Genomic DNA, 18,299 nt, shown 5'->3' on the forward strand with positions numbered 1-18,299 from the left:
CCATTGCCAGGCATCTGTTCCAAACTTGGTGTGCCCTTCCCAAGAGCTTAAAATATCATCAAAACAAACTAAAAATGAATATAACAACCCCTGAAATGTCCAAGCCGAATGAGTCCCCCTTCTTGAAGGAATGTCCCATGCTGTCTCTCACCAGCCCTTACTTGGGCATCTCCTGAGAACAACCCAGCTGAAACGCCAGTGCTTACCCCAAATGGCCAAGGTTGAGAGCGTTCCCGGCCTTGCCAGCCCCACGGCAGTTTCCCTCCTGCTCTGCCATCGCTCCACAAGCAGTTTCAGCTGCTCCCTCAGACAGCACAGGGCACAGGTAACAACCCTAAATACCAAAGGTCCAAAACTCTGAGAACTCGTCATCTCAAAAGATGACACTCTCTGTCTTGACAGATCATTAACTTTGATATACAACCATTCTGGCAGAAACAACCCCTTTAAACTCAAACTACTGACTGAGTTATTTAATTTAATATTAAACTGCCTTTTTTTTTTTTTTAAATTTAAGTTAAACTAACACTGAATTTCCAGTCTGCTGCTTAAGTGTGCTTCAGAAGTGAAGAGGCATCTCCTTAGGGTTTCTACACAATTTAATGCTCAGTAAGTAGAATTTAATCCCGATTCTACTGATATCAGTGCCAATTTTTCTGATTATTTGAGAAAGGCTAGATTCTCTTGTGGCTCAACTGTAACCTTGTAATGACAACATAAACCAGTACATTTTCATACCGCTGTTAACTGGGAGGTACCACTCGGTGTTAATACAGAAGGCTCCTCAAACAGGCCGTTGAATATTGAATGCAATATTATTTCCATGTTTAGAGAGCCTGCGATAAGCGATAACAAAAAGCCCTGAGGAAGCATGTCAATAAATAATTTCAGCTCTTTGTGGACATTTAACCACAGAGTGAACCCCTATCTAAGTTCATGCACTGGTGAACCCAGTGTTTGCCATATCCACACACCTTGCTGGAGGTGAATCCCTGGTCCTTAGCGTGGAACTAATTTGAGGTTTTTTTCAGATCTGATTCCTGAACACAGGGAAAAGCCTTACCGGTATTTCCATGACTCTATGATATTGTTTGTAGTCATAAAATATTTAGCTCAGACATTTGATATGCTTCTTGCTCAGCACAGTCCTTGCTTCGTTCCTTCCAGATGGTGTCAAACCACAGGCCCAGTGCAGAGGATGATCTGGTTTCACCTGTGGTGTACCTGAAATGATGCAGGGATATAGTTAAGCGGCTGTCAGAAGGGAAAGCACGCACGAGAGAATGAAGATATCCATTGCATGTTGCTGTCATTGCTGATTTCCTCTGTGCATAACAACAAATAAGCAGCAGTGCACAAAAATTAGGCCTGGAGTGATCAGCAGTAGATCTGGAAGTAACTCAGGAAGAGGGTTAGGTTCCTCAAGCTATGCACATTCAGTGCCATCTGAAAACCAGCTTTTTGTGAACAGATTATTTATTTGGAGATTACAGGTCCACCATAGGCTCTGTGTTGGAGGAAGTTTATTAATATATTGGTTTGTTTATGCCTAATAGTAGCTACTCTGATAACAGGCTTCACAAGCTTTAGTGGGGTCACAGATGGCACTCAGGCCTGGAGTTTGTCACCTGTGGGGTGGGCTTGATATGTAATGCAAACACACAGCCTCCGAGTGCTCTGAGGAAGTCCTTCTTAGGGGTTTAATGTTCTCCTAGAACTGCACTGAGAAATACTTCATTATCTTTGCCTGTCTCTTTGAGATTGCTTTCAGATACTCCTGGAGTCCTATTGAGATCCTCCGTTGTGATAAGCTCTGCAGAAAGCTCCTATGGTGCAGCTCATTTGCTCCCTGTGTACCCCGAAGTTACCTGCTGCTTAGTGCAGCTCGTGCCACAGGGTGAATTATTTGTTCAGTCCAGTTCTCTGGAAATTTCCTGGAGTTTTGTCGAGACCGTGGGTGATTCAGCTCTGAGCTGAAGGTAGCCTCTATTTTGCAGTAAACAACCCTTGTCATTCTGACCTCCATCATCTTGCTGACATCTAGGCTCAATAGATCTGCTTCCAGCCTTTCAAAACTGATCATGAGCATGACTTTTAACAGTAGGCTACTAATAGGTTACCAGAATTTTGAAGAGTTTACTGAAGCCTGAAGTGCCGTATCGATTAACTTCAGGCTTTGTTAGGGAAAAGGTGTTTCATTTTAAGTTTAAAAGATATCATAATTGAAAGCTTGTGTAATAAGTGTTTGCACAGTGAAATCACTATCCATGACTGAGGCTTTGAAATATAAACACTAAGATGAAGAAAGTGAAATGATGTAGAGTGAATGTTTTTATTAAATCAGATTTGGCTCTTGAGCATTTTTTTAAATTTGTAATTCTCAGTGGCCTCCATTCTGCAGATTACTCATCAGTACTCTGGCCTCAATCCAGCTAAAGTACTTAAGTAAGTGCTTAACTTTAACTAACACAAATAATCCTGTATTCAATGCCAGTAAATGAAGACCCAAGTAAATGTGGGCTCATTCTAACTCCTCCATTCATTTTAAATTAGTGGATGTTTACTTGTTTTTTACGATTAGTATTATCTTAATCTGTTCTTTTGGTTTTGTGTCGTGTTTTTGGTATTGTTTTTGTTTTTTTAATCTGTGCTTGTCACAACAAAATATCTACTGTAATCATGCTTATTACCTGATTAGTGTAGCTTTCTCCAGCAATAATTTCCCCTTGCTCTCAACCGTGCCCCTCAGTGTGATAAGAGGTAGGGCCTATTTCAAATGGTCTAAGGAGCACTCAGGCACATGTGTGAAAACAGCTAAAGTATATCTTTTCGAGCACATATGATAACAAACATTTAAGATAAGAACACTTTAAAACTCTGGAATAGATTAAAACAGTAAGTGGCACCCCTGTGTTTGCAGGATCAGGTAGCATGCTTGTAACATCACTGTTCTTAACAAGCTCGGGTTAGTTCCTCACAAGTACTTGACTTGTTTGAACTTTGTGTTAAAAAGAACAGAGTTTAAATTATTAGGCTGTTTGATTAATAAGGTGCCACACTGATTATATTGATTTGGATTCCACACTGATTATATTGATTTGTATTCCACCTTTATTCTCCATGAGTAATCTGAGGAATGAATATCAGCCACAAAGGCTTATATCGAGAATGCCTCAGCTATTCTGGACTCAAAACTGCCTTACCTGAGTTAGGACCAGACAAACACGTAGAGGTGAGAGGTGCCAAACACAAGTCCTGCCTCTTCTCCACTTCTGCCTTGACCTCTCTGTGAGAATTTAGCCAGGGATCTGGACTATTCCTTGGTCTTCTACTTCCTCTGAAGTTTATTTTCTAGAAGTGCTTAACTCTTCTGTAACTAGTGTCATTTTTTTTTCTCAAAGTGAGGTGCTGCAGGACACTGCTTCTGTATAAGACGGGTTCCTTGTATCTGGTGTTAGATCAAAGGAAGTTCTGTAAATCTGTCCTGTGTCTCAATTAAGTCGGTGACACAAGTCACTGGGATTAAACTGCAAGTTCATTTCGATGCAAGCATATTTAGGAAGGGCTCACCACTCAAAATGTGAAATCACTCTGCACATTCAGTTCACATGTCTTCAGGGGGAACAAATTTCAACACTCAGTACGGTAATTGCAGTGAAGATTTAGTAGAAATGCAAGTTGTCCATTTCGTCATCCTTCCCAGCACTGAATCTGCTCCTATTTTCATTCTTTTTTTTTTTAGGATTTGGCTAAATTTGATTGTTGTTCCACTTATGTTATCCATTTAATCTACTAAAGGTCCCCAACTGTGACTGCTTATCCCTAATAATTAACTGTGTAAAGTAATTAATATTACAGCTGCTCTTTTGTGGGAGGATACCCACAGTGGCAGGCTAGTTACTAGTTATAAAATGTAAAAGCAATATATAGTTGTTCTGTATTCCAGATCAAAATACTCCTGCTTAGGACCACTGAGTGAGTCATATTCTGATGATATTGGCTTGAAGAAAAAGAAATCTCTCAGGGTAGAGTTCTTATCCAATGGCAAACTCTGTTCAAGCTGTTTTAAATGAAATCTGTAATCTTCACCCTCACCATACAGTATTAGAAATATATATAGAATATGTACACTTGCTCCATCATTTTCATACCTGCTGCAGGATATTTGTGTCTCTAATGCACAGAGGGCCTTGCAGATTAGGGTCAGAGAAGCAAACTGGCACCAGTAAGGGTCCAGTGAAGAACATAAAATGCCAACACGGAGTGCATTTTCTATTCCAGGTTTTGTTACGGGATTTGGTTATTGTGTTCTAAACAAAGTGTAATCCCTGAGCTGTCACCACCTTCATTTATACATGCTACACGCTGCCATGATTATAGCATATAATATGGCATATTTCAAAAGCCTTTTAAGACTAGAGCAAATTTTATTGCATTCCTTCTGGGTACAGGAAGAAAAAACTTGAATCCAGTATTTTGTAGGAAGCATCGCCTTCCTTACTAGTTTGTTTGGTGCTGGAGCAGAAATTCATAGAATCAAAGAATGTTAGAATCATTCTGGTTGGAAAAGACCTTTAAGATCATCGAGTCCAACCATTAACCCAGAACTGCCAAGTCCACCTCTAAACCATGTCCCTAAGAACCTCATCTACACGCCTTTTAAACCCCTCCAGGGATGGTGACTCCACCACTGCCCTGAGCAGCCTATTCCATGCCTGACAACCATTTCTGGGAAGAATTTTTTCCCAATATCCAATGCAAACCTCCCCTGGTGCAACTTGAGGCCATTTCCTCTCATCCTATCACTTGTTCCTTGGGAGAAGAGACCAACCCCCTCCATGCTCCAAGCTCCTTTCAGGCAGTTCAGAGATCAGAAGGTCTCCCCTCAGCTCCTGTTCTCCAGCTGAACCCCCCAGGTCCCTCAGCTGCTCCCATCACACTTGTGCTCCAGCCCCTTCCCCAGCTCCATTCCCTTCTCTCAACTCGCTCCAGCTCCTCAAGGGCTTTCTTGTCGTGAGGGGCCCAAAACTGACCCCAGGATTCGAGGTTTGGCCTCATCAGTGCCCAGTACAGGGGGACGGTCATTGCCCTGGGCCTGCTGGCCACACTATTCCTGGTACAAGCCAGGATGCTGTTGGCCTTTTTGGCCACCTGGGTACACACTGGCTCATGTTCAGCCACTGTCAATCAACACCCCCAGATCCCTTTCCCCCAGGCAAATTCCAGCCGCTCTTCCTTGAGCCTGTAGCACTGCCTGGGGTTGTTGTGACCCAAGCACAGGACCTGGCACTTGGCCTTGTTAAACCTCAGGCAACTGGCCTCAGCCCAATGATCCAGCTGGTCCAGATCCTTCTGTATGGCCTCTGCCCTCCAGCAGATCAACACTCCCACCCAATTTGGTGTCATCTGCAAACTTACTGAGAATTCTGTTCCTTAAAATAGAGGGTAGAAACTACAATTCCTGCATGACTGCTCTGTTCACTCTGAGCTTTTCTAGGTAAAGGGATTTTGTGTCAGAAACAGACCCAGAGCTCTTTCTTCACTAGGACTGACCACGTTCTCTCAGCACCTAGCAGACTCTTGCAGTGCCACTTTTCCCTGTGCATACAGAAGGGACCCAAGATGGGATCTAATCTGAGCCTCACTGATTCTAGTGTTCTCAGCCGTCGTAAACCACTGGTATCAGTTATCATGCTCGAGCAGAAAACAAGTAGGAGTTTAATTTACAGTTTAACCAGCAGATGAAACCTTGTTTTTTTCTGATAACTTCTTTTTCCACTTCATGAACCACACTAAATTAACCCCCCAAAAAGCAGTAAGTGTTTTAAATTAATTTTGCACAAACAGATAGCAACAGAATAAGTGCATCTATGACATACATTTGGAAAAATTCTTAGTTGTTCATTGACAGCTCATCAGGAGAAGAGCTGTTAACTACTTGAGCTATATAGAACTGTAATTGTAGTAAGGAGCACTAGCGAATGGTGGGAAAATTACCATTTGTAGTTTACTCTTGCATTCAAAATGCGTTTTCCTTGATTTGCATTTAGATGGGAATTCCTTCTTGTTGCTCTTCAATCCATTAGGTTTTATAAGCTAAGCATACTTGGAGGGCATTCGGTGTTACTGCCAAACTATGAGCTGTGCAGGTGGCACTCCAGGGTATCGGTACCAAGTGTCACTGCCTCCTTTCATCTGAATGAAAGGAGGAGCAGAAAAGTCAGGAAAAGCTTTGAGAAAGGCAGCTTTTTCTTTTTGTGCTTTGAATTTACCTGGAAATGCGTATTTCCAAGTATTCACAGATAACATTTTCCTTGCAATGCTTGAATAAGACTGTTCCACGCAGACTTGTGATTTGCGGCAGCATTTCTTTTTTTAGGTTGTTCTTTCTATTCCTACCTAGTCATCAAAGACTAATACGTAACTTTTATTATTACTCAATTTTTGCTTCAGAATTTTTCTGATTTGGAATTAAGCCTACTTGTTGGAGGTGGGGGTGGGGAAGCAAATTTACACTTGTATTAGATTGTTAGTAAACTGGCTTCCATACAAAACATACATTTAAAAACTTCTCACTGAATTATCATACCAAGAACAAAGATTTTTTTTTCTAAAGTTTAGACAAAAATAGAAATAAGTCTAGAAATTACATTAAAATTCATTCTCCCCCACAGAGCAATCATCTATATGTAAAAAATTCCCAACAAATTTTTTTTAACCTGTTTCTAAAAACCTCCTGTGACAGAGATGTTACAGGTTTTTTTCAGCAAAGTGTGCTGGTGCTTCTCTGTTGTTATGCTCAGCAGGTTCTCCCAAAGTCCAACCTAAGACTTCCTTGCTAAAGGCTAAGGAGATAACTCCTTATCCCATAACCAGTGGACCCAGAAGATAGTTTATCACTTTCTTTCTTGCAAAAACATGGTGCTTTTGGAGACTGGTATTATATTGTCCTTCAATCCTCTTTTTTTTCCTAGATGAAGACAAACAGGAGGTTTTCAAGTATTTCTTTACAGGTCATGTTTTCTGAACTCCTAGATCGTTGTTATTGCTTTTCTTTGGACCCCTTGGTTCATTCTCAAGTTCAATACCTAAAACTGAATGCGCTGTCCCTGCTGGCATCTATCCAGGGAATGTGTAGAACAGATTCTCCGTGCATTCTGTATATCACATTTGTAGCTATTGTGATGTTTTTTCCAATAATCTGGCATTGTTGTCTGACATTCAGCTTCTTTCTGAGGTCTTTTCCTTGCATGACTGCTGCAAACCAATCTTTTCCCATTTTATTTTTGCACTTGATTATTGTGTAACGCACTCTACTTACTCATATCAAAGTGCATCCTGTTTCTCAAAGCATTGCAGCAATTCTCAAGATTATTTTAAGTTCTAAGGCTACCCCTAAAAGAACAGCGTCTCCTCGCCTTGCGTCATTTGAAAATGTGATCAGGTTATTCATTATTCCTCCATCAAGTCATCAGTGAAAACATCGAATGATATTAGAACACAGACCTCTGTGAAAACCTCTCTTAACCCCTTAGATAAAGAAATATTACTGTATTTATTGTGACCTTTAGCCAAGGTTTCATCTGGACCATCTGGCTTGCTTACTTGAGTGTCCTGCTTGCCACAAGACTTCCAGCCTGTTACTAAAGCGACTGAGATGGGCTTGCCATTGTTTATACACATTGGCTGTTGCTGATCTTTATTTCCTCTAACTACTGAAAATGGGTGTATTTGTTCTCTCATCCACCTTGGAATCAAAGTTAACACTGCGCAGTTTCTAGTGTCTTGGCTCCTTCCCCTTACAGATCGCTGTGCTACGCAGAATGAACCTGGCCGATGTAGAGATGAGATCTAGTCAGTACAGCCACTGCACATCATTTTATCCCAAGTAGCTGCCAAAAATAAGCCGTGTGAAGGATGTCCTAGAAATGTTTCTTTCTTCTCTGGTTGCAGAAGCAGCAGCTTCAGGTAACTCATTCAAAATGAAGAGCTACACAGCAGGTGTCTAAGCTCAGGTGAGATGAATAGTGTCCAAACCATTTTGATAGAGCTGATCTGACCACTGCCCCAATAGATCCCTATCCGAATGGATGCGTTCCTGCTAATTCAGGGAAGCAAGATGGCAGGAAACTACATCAGAAATATTCCTTCTGTGGGTGTTAATTGCTGTTCACATCCCTGAACCGTCCCTAAAATTTTAATACTTATGTGTTCTTACGAAAATAATTCCTTCAATAGGACACAGGAATAAAAGGACTCCTAGATTATCAGATAGGTTTTAACATATTCATTATAAGTGCATACATCATTTACAGGACTGATTTTACTTCTACAGAGAATTAGTAACTCCCTTCACCCTAGAAAGCTAAAGAAAACAGGCAAAGTAAGCAACTTCCTATTAAAATTTACATTCTAGCCTTCCCAGAAGTCCTAAAACCTCTTTTGTTTACATCTACCTTTTTATGACTTTTGCTGTTGTATCAACCTTGAGTTGTTTTACTTTGCCTCTACAAAGATTGCTGGCGTCGCTGTATTAAGCTTCTGTATTAGAGTTATGTTGTAGGTCCGTGTTTTTTGGCATAAGAAATGCCCCTGTAAAAACCTAATTGAGACCTAGCAAAGAAGAAATGTATTCAGGCAATTTGGAGTTTTGCATGCATTTATTTTCTAAACTTTTATATATGAAATTGATTTTGCTTAGCAGTATTCAGTATATAAAGTCTTGTCGCATTGGGAATGTCAAAATGCTAAAACGGGTTACCTGACACGCTCTGATAGCAAATCTTTAAACCATAATCTAGACAAATCCCTTGATTGTAGCTGATAGAAACCTCCTGTGGCAGTAAAACAAATAGTCACAATATAAAGATATTGAAATGTTACAGTCTAAAATATCATCTTGGTGGGAATTTTACGTTTTTAGAAAGACAGATCTTTTCCCTACCTTTAACCAGTAATCCTTTTGTAAAATACCAGACAGACTTTGTAGAGAGAAGCAATACCTAAGACCACTGAAAATATCTGCGAATTTGTCTAATGCTGTAGTAAATTACAATGAACAAGACAGTGTTTTCCCCGCTGATTTAAGCAGACGTGAGCAGGTTGTTTCCAGAAGGTGCGGTCCTGCTGTCACTTCTGCCCTTGGCACTCCCTGTGCCAGCGCTAGCTGGTACAACTGCGCGCTGAGTTGGATCAGGAACTGATCTGGATAAAAACCAACCTTTTCTTTCGGTCCTTTTGCTTTTCAGCTGCATCAGTTTCCTGTTCTGACTCACTGTGTTGCCTACAAGCCAAAAGGAGCTAGAATGTGAAGCAAGGAGCAAAATGAACACCATGATCGGCAGCTTGTTCCAAAATTGGTTTAAACAAATTGTGAGACTGCAGGCAGAGATGGAATTTCAGCCTTTACTTCTCAATTTCCTTTGGGTTTTTTGAGCGGTATGAATGTTACAACATAGCTATAATGTTCCCATTACAAATCTCTGATATGTATTAAATTACTGCCTTTATATTGTCTTGAGTTTCTCATAGTACTCGTGGTCTGGCTGTAGATTCTGTCACTGTAAAACCCCAATCTTGCAGTAAGCTCTGAGGTTCACAGCACAGTGCAGCTCATTACATGAAGTGGGCGTAACTGACTTTTTAGAAACATATCTGTGTTCTGTAGCAGGTGAAATGCAATGCAGCTTTGAAGATTTAGCATCGCTTCCAGCTACAACCAACCTCAGATGTTTGTGTCCTCATGGTTGGTGCTTAGTACATTATGGAGTGTAAATTTAGAAAAGAAACAAAAAGAAAGAAAATCATGACAGTTATTTCCAATCAGATATGTCATCTTATTCTTCTTTTGGTTAGCAAAACAGGTTAACAACTCTTATCAATATCAAGGTACATGATAAGGAAGATAAATAATTCAGAGCTTTGAAAGATAGCTCCCAGAGATAATTAAAAGATTCCAAAGCATCTTAATTAGTAGGCTGAAAATACTAGAAATTAATACGAACTGCTTTGGTGTCTTCTGTGGCTGGTCAGATTATTTTTTGAAATCCTAGAAGTCTTTTAAAAATACAGCTCAGAATGAAATGTTTTAGGATTTTATTTCAAATTTTTCCTCACAGTAAAGAAGAACTGGATATTGTTAACTTCCTTGTCTATCCTTAAGTGTCCCTAGAAAGAGGCAGCTTGGGAAAAAGAAGCTGTCACCAGCAGTTAGCTTCCTTGCTTGAAACTTCTCTAGACTTGAGAAATAACAGCTAGCGCCCTGTTTTCCCATAATTTTTGGCACTCTCCTCCCATCATAGCTTTAATTCTAATTACCTTCAAGCTTTCCTATGTTCTGTGCACATTACTGTGCTATCCTAGATCTATTCAACCTTCTCTCCTTGAAGGACTTGCTGATCTTTTGAAGCTTGAGCCTCTCCTTAGGGACCAATAGATGTTAAAAGTTCTCTAAAGGCTCCTGTGATTCCTTTGAAGCACCATGTACATGTGTCTGCTCACAAGGTCTGTTGCCATTGCCAAAGAAATAATCTGTTTATCCACCTCTCGACCATCCATGTCTGAACTGGTCCTGCTGGGCTTCCTAAACAATCAGTAGGGACCTATTCATTATAGTTAAGGAAGCCTAGCTATAGCTTACCACATCTCACTGCCTGAATAAATGCAAATCATGAATCTATTTCAGATACTTCCATTGATTCTGCGGTAGTCTGGCAGAAAAGTTCAGATGCAGACTTGTAAAGCTGGGTACAATAAATCCGCGTTTGGTAAGCAGATGGTGTAAACTCCATCCTTCAGGCCCTGTAACAGCAAGTGGTTCGGGCTGTCAGCATGAAGTGCTCAGGTGCTTGAGGGCAAAGCCCAGGGGGTGACACCACCTCACACAGAACAGCTCTGAAACACCAGCCTGCAGTGACAGCCATGGTGGGGCAGTCAATGTTGTTTTTTTTTTTTTTTTTTAAAGCACGATCATCTAGTCTGACCACAACGTAAACTAGAATTTCACTCACGAATCCCTGGGTCTAGTTCCCCCCTAAGTCCGGGCTGAGGTGAGGCGCGTTGTGAGGAGGCCGCTCCGCCTCCTCAGCGGGCTGCTCCGGGGCTTGCCGCCGCCTTTGACTTACATGGAACACGCCGACATTCGGGCTAATCTTGAATTGTAACTTCTCGAACATTTTAAATGGAAACGAGCACGTCTGGTGCCAGAGCGGGTATTCCGGGATGGCCGCGGGAGCTCCCTGTCACACACGGGGGAAACCCCCCTCAACACCCCCTCCACTTCCCCCCCACCCAGAGGGCAGTGGAACTATCGGCTTCCCCACCGCTGCCTCGCAGGTGAACGCGCGGGACCATACCAACCCCGCATCGCGGGGGGAGCGGAGGGCTTTCCTCCCCTCCGCCCCCTCTTGCACCGCTCTAGTCCAAAGCAGCCAGACGAACAGCCGAGCCCGCGGTGAGGGCTGCGAAAGGCGGTTGGCCGGGCAGAGCTCTTGGAGTGGTAAACCTCTCCCTCCTCCCCCTCCCTTTTGCGCGCGGAAGTGGTAGTTACCTTCCCCTCCCGCTGCTGACCAACGGGCTTGACTGCAGCAAAATGGAACGTACCAATCCCTCCACGGGAGGGGGGGGGTGCGGGGGAGAAGAGGCGGAGAGGTGTGGCGGGAAGCGCTGTCCTGCCAAAGGGCGTCCGGCCGCCCTGTGCATCCAACGGCCGCCGACGGCCGCTCCGTCCGCGCCGGTGAGAGGCGGCGCCTCCAGGAGGCACGGCCGCGGGGAGCCCGGGGGCCGCAGGGTTAATGGGCCGGGCGCAGCCGCCGCGAAGCGGGGGGAGGAAGGGCGAGTCCCGGTCCCTCCCCCCTCAGAGTGTGCGGGGTGTGTGTGTGAGAGGCAGCGCGCACCGCGCCGTGCGTGTGTGGGAGGCCGAGGGGTAGCAGCAGCCGCCACCGCCCGGCCCCAGCGCCGTCCCGCCCGCCCTCCCCTCAGCGCTCGGCGGGAACCGCGCCAGCCGCTCTCCCCGCCGCACCGGGCGGCTCTGATGCCGCCGCGGGGCCGGTGAGTCCGCGCCTGGATGCTGATCGCCTTCTCCTCTCTTCCCTCCCGCAGGCGGCGGCGGCGGCAGCGGCTCCGGCTCCTTCTCAGCTCCCGGCCGCCTCCGAAGGGATGCTGGAGAAACTAGAGCTCGAAGATGAAGGTAAAAATTCAAGGGGGGGCGGGGCGGGACACACACACACACACACAGAGCGGGGAGGCAGCGGGGTATCCCCGACGAGGAGCCCGCCCCGGGAAGGGGGGTGCCCCGCGGAGCTGCCGCCTGCGCCGGCCGCGTCCTCGCAGGGCGGGTCGCAGCCCTTCCCCGGCCCGGTCCCTTTGTCCCGGGGCCGCAGCCCGGCCCGCACGGCGCCCCGGAGCTCACAACGTGCAGTCCCAGTCAGCCGGGGTCCCTGGCGCTGGGGGAAGGCAAAGTTTCGTGGCATCCCCTCCTCCCTTTAAAACACTCGTTCTCCTCGAATAACGTCTGCGATACCAAATATAGACTTTGAGAGCGAGGTGCAAGCAATGATGGAAAGCTTTTTCAACTAAAGCTTCTGCTCCTTATGGATATGCATACATCTGTTTGAAGCGGACAGCTGTAAACTACATTTTCCTTATGTGGCTGCTCTCTTGGGTTGTTCTTCGCTGCCCTGCTAAGAGCTGCAGTTTTAACAGAGCGTGCTGTTCTTGATAGGGAAACTCCTGGCAAGTTTTTGTATCTTACAGACTCTAAGCAGTGCTGTGGAGGAGCAGGAATGTATTTTCTCGAACTTGCACAAAGCATTCACTTACCTCTGAAAGATCCGTATTGAGGATCTTGAGCTTTTAGTTTTCAAAAAGGATCAGATTAGCGGATGCAAATGTGGACGCATAGCTAATCTTAATGCTTGGAATTGTAAATTGGCTGAGACTATATGGGATGTGTTTTGCTGTAGATGGTAACTGCTGTTGTAAAATGTAGGACAAATATTTAAGGAAAACTTTGAAAATAGTAGGCTGAGTCATTCTGCGAAAAGAAATATCTAAGCCGGTGTGCTAATAAGCGAGCTTCTTGGTTTCTAGCAAGCTTTCTACAGTTGTGGGACTGGGCTGAAAAAGCAACACCTTTTATTTTAACCTCGCTGTGTGTGAGAAGAGGATTCTTCACAATTGGATTCTTTAAGCTTTTTTTTTGTTTTTCTTTTTGTTTGTTTGTTTTTTTCTTCTTATGAGTCCAGGCAGACTTTGAATTGCAATGAAATACTTGTGCCTTTGTGAATCCTGAACATGATCAAATTTGAATGTTTGACGCAAGGGATTTATTGCTAACTTGTAGGTTTTTTTTTCCTCTGATTGCTTAACTATTTTTACTTAGGCCTTTTTTTTATGCGTATAGTTAGAAAGTTATCGTTTATGCATATAGTTAGAAAGTTATCAACCTTCCTTTTTACATAAAGCTTGTTACAGCTAGGTAGGAGATCCTAAAACATGCTGAATCACTAATAGTTAAGCCATTTTAAAAGCTACTGTAACCATCTTAGAAATTTAGATATCTGAAAAGCATGACTAGGTTAAAAAAACCCCACAAAATTTTGAAATGCCTTTATAATTTTAGCAGTGTAACGTAGTATTATTTGGAGGCACTTGAGTAGGCTGAATGTCTGCATGTGTCTTCTAAAACAGTGTGATAAGATAACCTGAGTTCTTCAGGAAGTTTGAGATTTTTTTTTTTTCCCTGATTTTTGAGCTTCTGTTTCACTTTCTTTCAATTCATTTAGCTTTAAAACCAAGGTTTTGTCTCTGGGTACTCAAGATGGGTGGGTGAGAGCAGTTCAGGGATCTGTCAGAAGATCATGCCTAATAGCAAACCTGCGACCGGTTTGAAGTAGTATATGACTTTTGATTTTCAGACTTAATGAAAACCTAGTTTTATGCCTAATTTTAAAGCCAAGTGGAAAGGATATAGAGCTGTATTCAGAAGGAAAGATACAAGTAAAATTAAGAGTGTGGATGTGGGACCAAATCTTCGTGTCCACAATGCTTTTATATGAGGAGGCCTATGGAAGGAGAATCACAGAAAATTGAGATGCAGGTGGAAGTGCAGCAGCGTAGTTGCAGTATGTGTTTTATGACCTAAATTTTTGCACCAGTTGCTCTGGTGATATTTGTGCTGATATTGGAGGTGGAGGAGTAAAACGACATCTGGTGGTGTCCACCTTTTTGTTGGATGGTGGTAATAAGTGCTCAGAAGTCAAGAAACTTCCTTAAGATCATCAGTTACAGTGTGGCTACAGCCACTTTATGAAACAAAGATTTCAAGTCAAACTTAACCTCTGTCCACTGGTACCTAAAACTGTGAGTTAAATGAGAGATTTGAAACTTGTTTTGAAACTGCTTTTCTGACTGCCTCTACTTCTGCCCATTTCCTCATGCTAGCATTCTGCATCCATCAACAGTTGCTAACTATCTTGCGTATCAAATTGTGCTGCGGCTTTCTTGAAACAGAGAGCTTAATAAAAAGAGCTGAAAAATGGGTCTCAATGTGTGCACTGAATGCTATCCAGTATGCTGAAATGGATTTTTGTTTGTCACTCTCCTCAAAGGTTACACAAATGAGAATGTGAAAGCAAAGGTTACGCAAATGAGAATGTGAAAGCAGAGAAGGCATTCATTTAATTTGGATTGTAATTAAGAGGGTTAAATTGAAAAAATGGTACTAGAAAGATTTATAGTCTAAGTAGTACCGTAATGAAATATGCAGAGTCTAGCCTGATGATGTGATTTTCAAACAAATGGGTGCTGTCAGCTGAAGAGCATTTTTTCCATTATATTCATTATATACAAAGAATGTATATGAACTATTTTGTACATAGTTATGGTGGACATGGTGTTATTGCAGAAAGAAGTGCTGGTCATCTTTTTGGTTTGAAATGTCTTTACTTTGTATATCTGGCTGGATTCTCTGGTATGACTGCAGCTTCTTATTGGTTGATCACTAGTTCTGACTAGCATTGGCTTAATAATACTGCTCTTGTGAAGTGTAAGGGCAAATCTTGGTGAGATGTTGTTAAACAGCATCAACTACACTACAGCTGAGATAAGATGGACTATAGGCTGATTATGGACACAGAGGAGAAGGACTGGATAGGCCAGTGGATATTTGTTTTATTTAGGACTCCCTAGAGGACCTTTGTTCCCACAGCAATCAGAGCAGGAAGGTAAAAACTCTCATGTAAGAAGCCTGAAGTCACTTTTTAACTGAAGGGTGCTCTATTTAAAAACAAACAGAAAACTTGTTAGGGTAAAATATTCTGAACTCATCCTGCTAACTGTTCCTTAGATTGGAATGATCTACCTACGTCGCCTCAAAAAGTATGAAAGCTACCTGATGATGAGTGTGGAGTTTCTCACTGTAGTCTGAAGTAGGTTAGTGTTGAGAGATCTCTCCCAAATCTATAGAAATGATCAAAACCTGGTTATCTTTATACATACTCTGGGTTTGCTTGTTCAGCTCGAGCGTTTGTGCAGTCACATTTCTATATTAAGGTTGGTTTTACTTCTGATCAATGTCAAGACTCGTCCTGGGTTTCTATTTTATGAAGGTTACTATGAGCTTGGAAAAGAGCAAGGAGAAATTATTTAGAAAATCTAATATGAAAAAAGGACTTTAGTTAACAATTTGCAGTTACTAGACTTGATTTGTTGAGGTGGAATTCCAGAAATGGTTGTGTTCCCACAGCTACCTGTACTGTGAGAGGAGAAACTGGACTGGAGTAGCAAATGAGTTGCAAATGCGTGCCTGTCAATTGTATTGATTTAATTGGTATAGTGTTAGCATGTTATTTTGGAAACTAGTTTTATTGCAATGTTGGCTCTCATCCATGTTAATCTCTTCCATTTGCTCAGTCTAGGCAATAAAGTAGTAGCTACTGAAAGCAGAATTAACTGCTTTTCTGTAATATCTGCTACCTCGGAGTATTTTCTACAGACAGCGTAAAGTTAATTGCAGGGTTCTCCTTTATCAGTACTCGATTCCTAGTCTGGAAAAGAATTCTGCAGAGTGCGTGCACCAATTGTAGCACCAGCATCATGGGACTGATGCACTCGCTCTTGAATGCTCTACTTCTCTGGATCATTGCACAAAGCAGCATTTAGACAGTTATTTGATAAACAGTTTGCATTAGAGTGGAATCTCTCCTAGTAATGCTCTGGCCTTCATCTCACTCTTCCTGTAGCATCCATCTCTTCTGTCTCATGCTGGTTTCTGGCTGTCTCCTGAAATAGGCTTTCACTAGTAATTGCATCTCCTCTTAACCAATTGTTGTGTCTGGGTTCATTCTGTCCCTGCTCTGCAGATTTTCTTACTGTTTCTTATTAAAGTAGTTTCTTGTGGAGATGTTCTTGTCTGCCAACCTCCCGTTGTCAACTGAATATCTGAGTAAAGGTATGAAAACAGATATCATGTTTGGGCCAAAAATAGTTAAAACAAGCTTGTAATAAAATGCACGTTGATGTGCATACTAGGCTTTGTTTAATTCTAAAGGCTGAAGGATCCAAGTGCTCAATTTAGGTGATGGTTAAGGTGTTCTTTCGCAACTGTAATTCATTTCTTATAAACATTCATTATGTGATTGTTAAAGCTTATGCTCTCTGGAGTACAGAAACATCGTTTTGCCCACAAGATGTTCTTTGAGATATCAGGATACATGATGATAGTGGCAGGGGGTGTTTTACGTGAAGTTTTCCACAGCAGATTAGAATCCTAAATGGATATAGCAAGAAATTGTTAAGCAGTGATGGTAATTGCTATTAATAGACTTCATATGGTTTTAGAGTTTGGGATTATTTTCTCTTCCTGCTTTAGAGTTACTTTGTGATGTAATATGAGGCATAATAGCAGATTCTAATAAATCTTATAACTTCTTAGTGCTTTTTGTCCTGTCTATCTGATCAGTCATACTGAACAGTTGCATCTGAAGCTGTTGACAACTGCTTATTCCACTGAATTTACGCAGTTTAAATTTTTCTGTTGTTTTGAAAGAAAGAATATAGAGGGCATGATGGGCTTTTCTGTGATGTACTTCCTGGAGTTGTTAAAGAATAACGTATTCAGGGTATTCTAATGTTCAGCTTTATTAGTTTATGCAAGAAGTGATGATCAAGTTGCGCCGGGGGAGGTTTAGATTGGATATTAAGAAAAAAGTCTTCATGGAAAGGGTTATCAGGCATCAGAACAGGCTGCCCAGGGCAGTGCTGGAGTCACCATCCCTGTAGAGGTTTAAAAGGCATTTAGACGAGGTTCTCAGGGACATGGATTAGTGCTAGAGTTAGGTTATAGTTGGACTTGATGATCCAAAGAGTCTTTTCCAACTGGAATGATTCTATGATTCTAAGTGTTGTGCATGGGTCTTCTTGTCAGCCCAATGTTCACTATCTCCAAGCAGCCCTGTTTTCCTGTTCCTACATAAGATACAACTCTCTTAGGGCTTCCCTCATTTTAAGACTATTCTGTCTTCACTAGGAAATAACCAGTTTGTAGCAGCTAAAGCATGCAGAGTAGTAACCAGTCTCACTCAGGAAACAGAATTTACCAAACTGGGAATTGATGTTTTAGTACAACGAAAGATACAGCACTGTTACACAGGACATGCTCTAAAACTCTCTGCTTTGGGTCTTGGGGGATGCAGGAACTTCTTGACGGAAAAGCTTTCATAAAATTTTAATGTGGGCAAAACATTTTCCCTAACTGGTTCTTGGAAACAGTGAAACCATTCTGGCTCAGGCTTCCTAAAAGAAACTATGGAAGAAACGCTTACCATGGCAGTGAGTCCATGTAATTGCTTTGGCAAAGCTGCAAGCAACTGCAGGCAGTTTTACAAGGAAGTGTTTGGGCTGATCCTGATCAGTGCAAGAAAGACATGGACCTGTTGGAGAGCATCCAGAGGAGGCCACCAAGGTGATTTGAGGGCTGAAACAGCTCTGCTGTGAGGACCGACTGAGAGAGTTGGGGTGTTCAGCCTCGAGAAGAGAAGGCTCCAGGGAGACCTTGTTGGCTTTTCTGTACTGTAAGAAGATGGAGACAGACTTTCTAGAAGAACATGTTATGATAGGACAAGGGGTGATGGTTTTAAACTAAAAGAGACGAGATTCAGGCTATAAGTGAGGAAGAAATGTTTTACACTGAGGGTGGTAAAACCCTGTGCCAGGTTCCCAGCGAGGTGGTGAATGCCCCGTCCCTGGAGACATCCCAGGCCAGGGTGGATGGGGCTCTGAGCAACCTGATCTGGGTGAAG

General features: G+C 42.5%; 1 protein-coding gene across 7 annotated transcripts in view; it reads left to right on the forward strand.

Moving 5' to 3' along the window:
- The window catches only part of PRKAG2 (protein kinase AMP-activated non-catalytic subunit gamma 2), a 237,468-nt gene that overhangs the window by 173,144 nt on the left and 46,025 nt on the right, over nt 1–18,299 (forward strand). For 6 of the 7 annotated variants that reach the window (XM_071805331.1, XM_065831779.2, XM_065831780.2 and 3 more), the window contains one exon: nt 12,100–12,187. In XM_071805331.1, the coding sequence (XP_071661432.1) occupies nt 12,100–12,187 (88 nt within the window). Of the gene's footprint in view, nt 1–11,636; nt 11,735–12,099; nt 12,188–18,299 lie in introns of those variants that run through there. The other variant, XM_065831782.2, reaches the window with a different exon arrangement.

This window comes from Patagioenas fasciata, chromosome 2, assembly GCF_037038585.1.
Source record: "Patagioenas fasciata isolate bPatFas1 chromosome 2, bPatFas1.hap1, whole genome shotgun sequence".
Lineage (NCBI taxonomy): Eukaryota > Metazoa > Chordata > Aves > Columbiformes > Columbidae > Patagioenas > Patagioenas fasciata.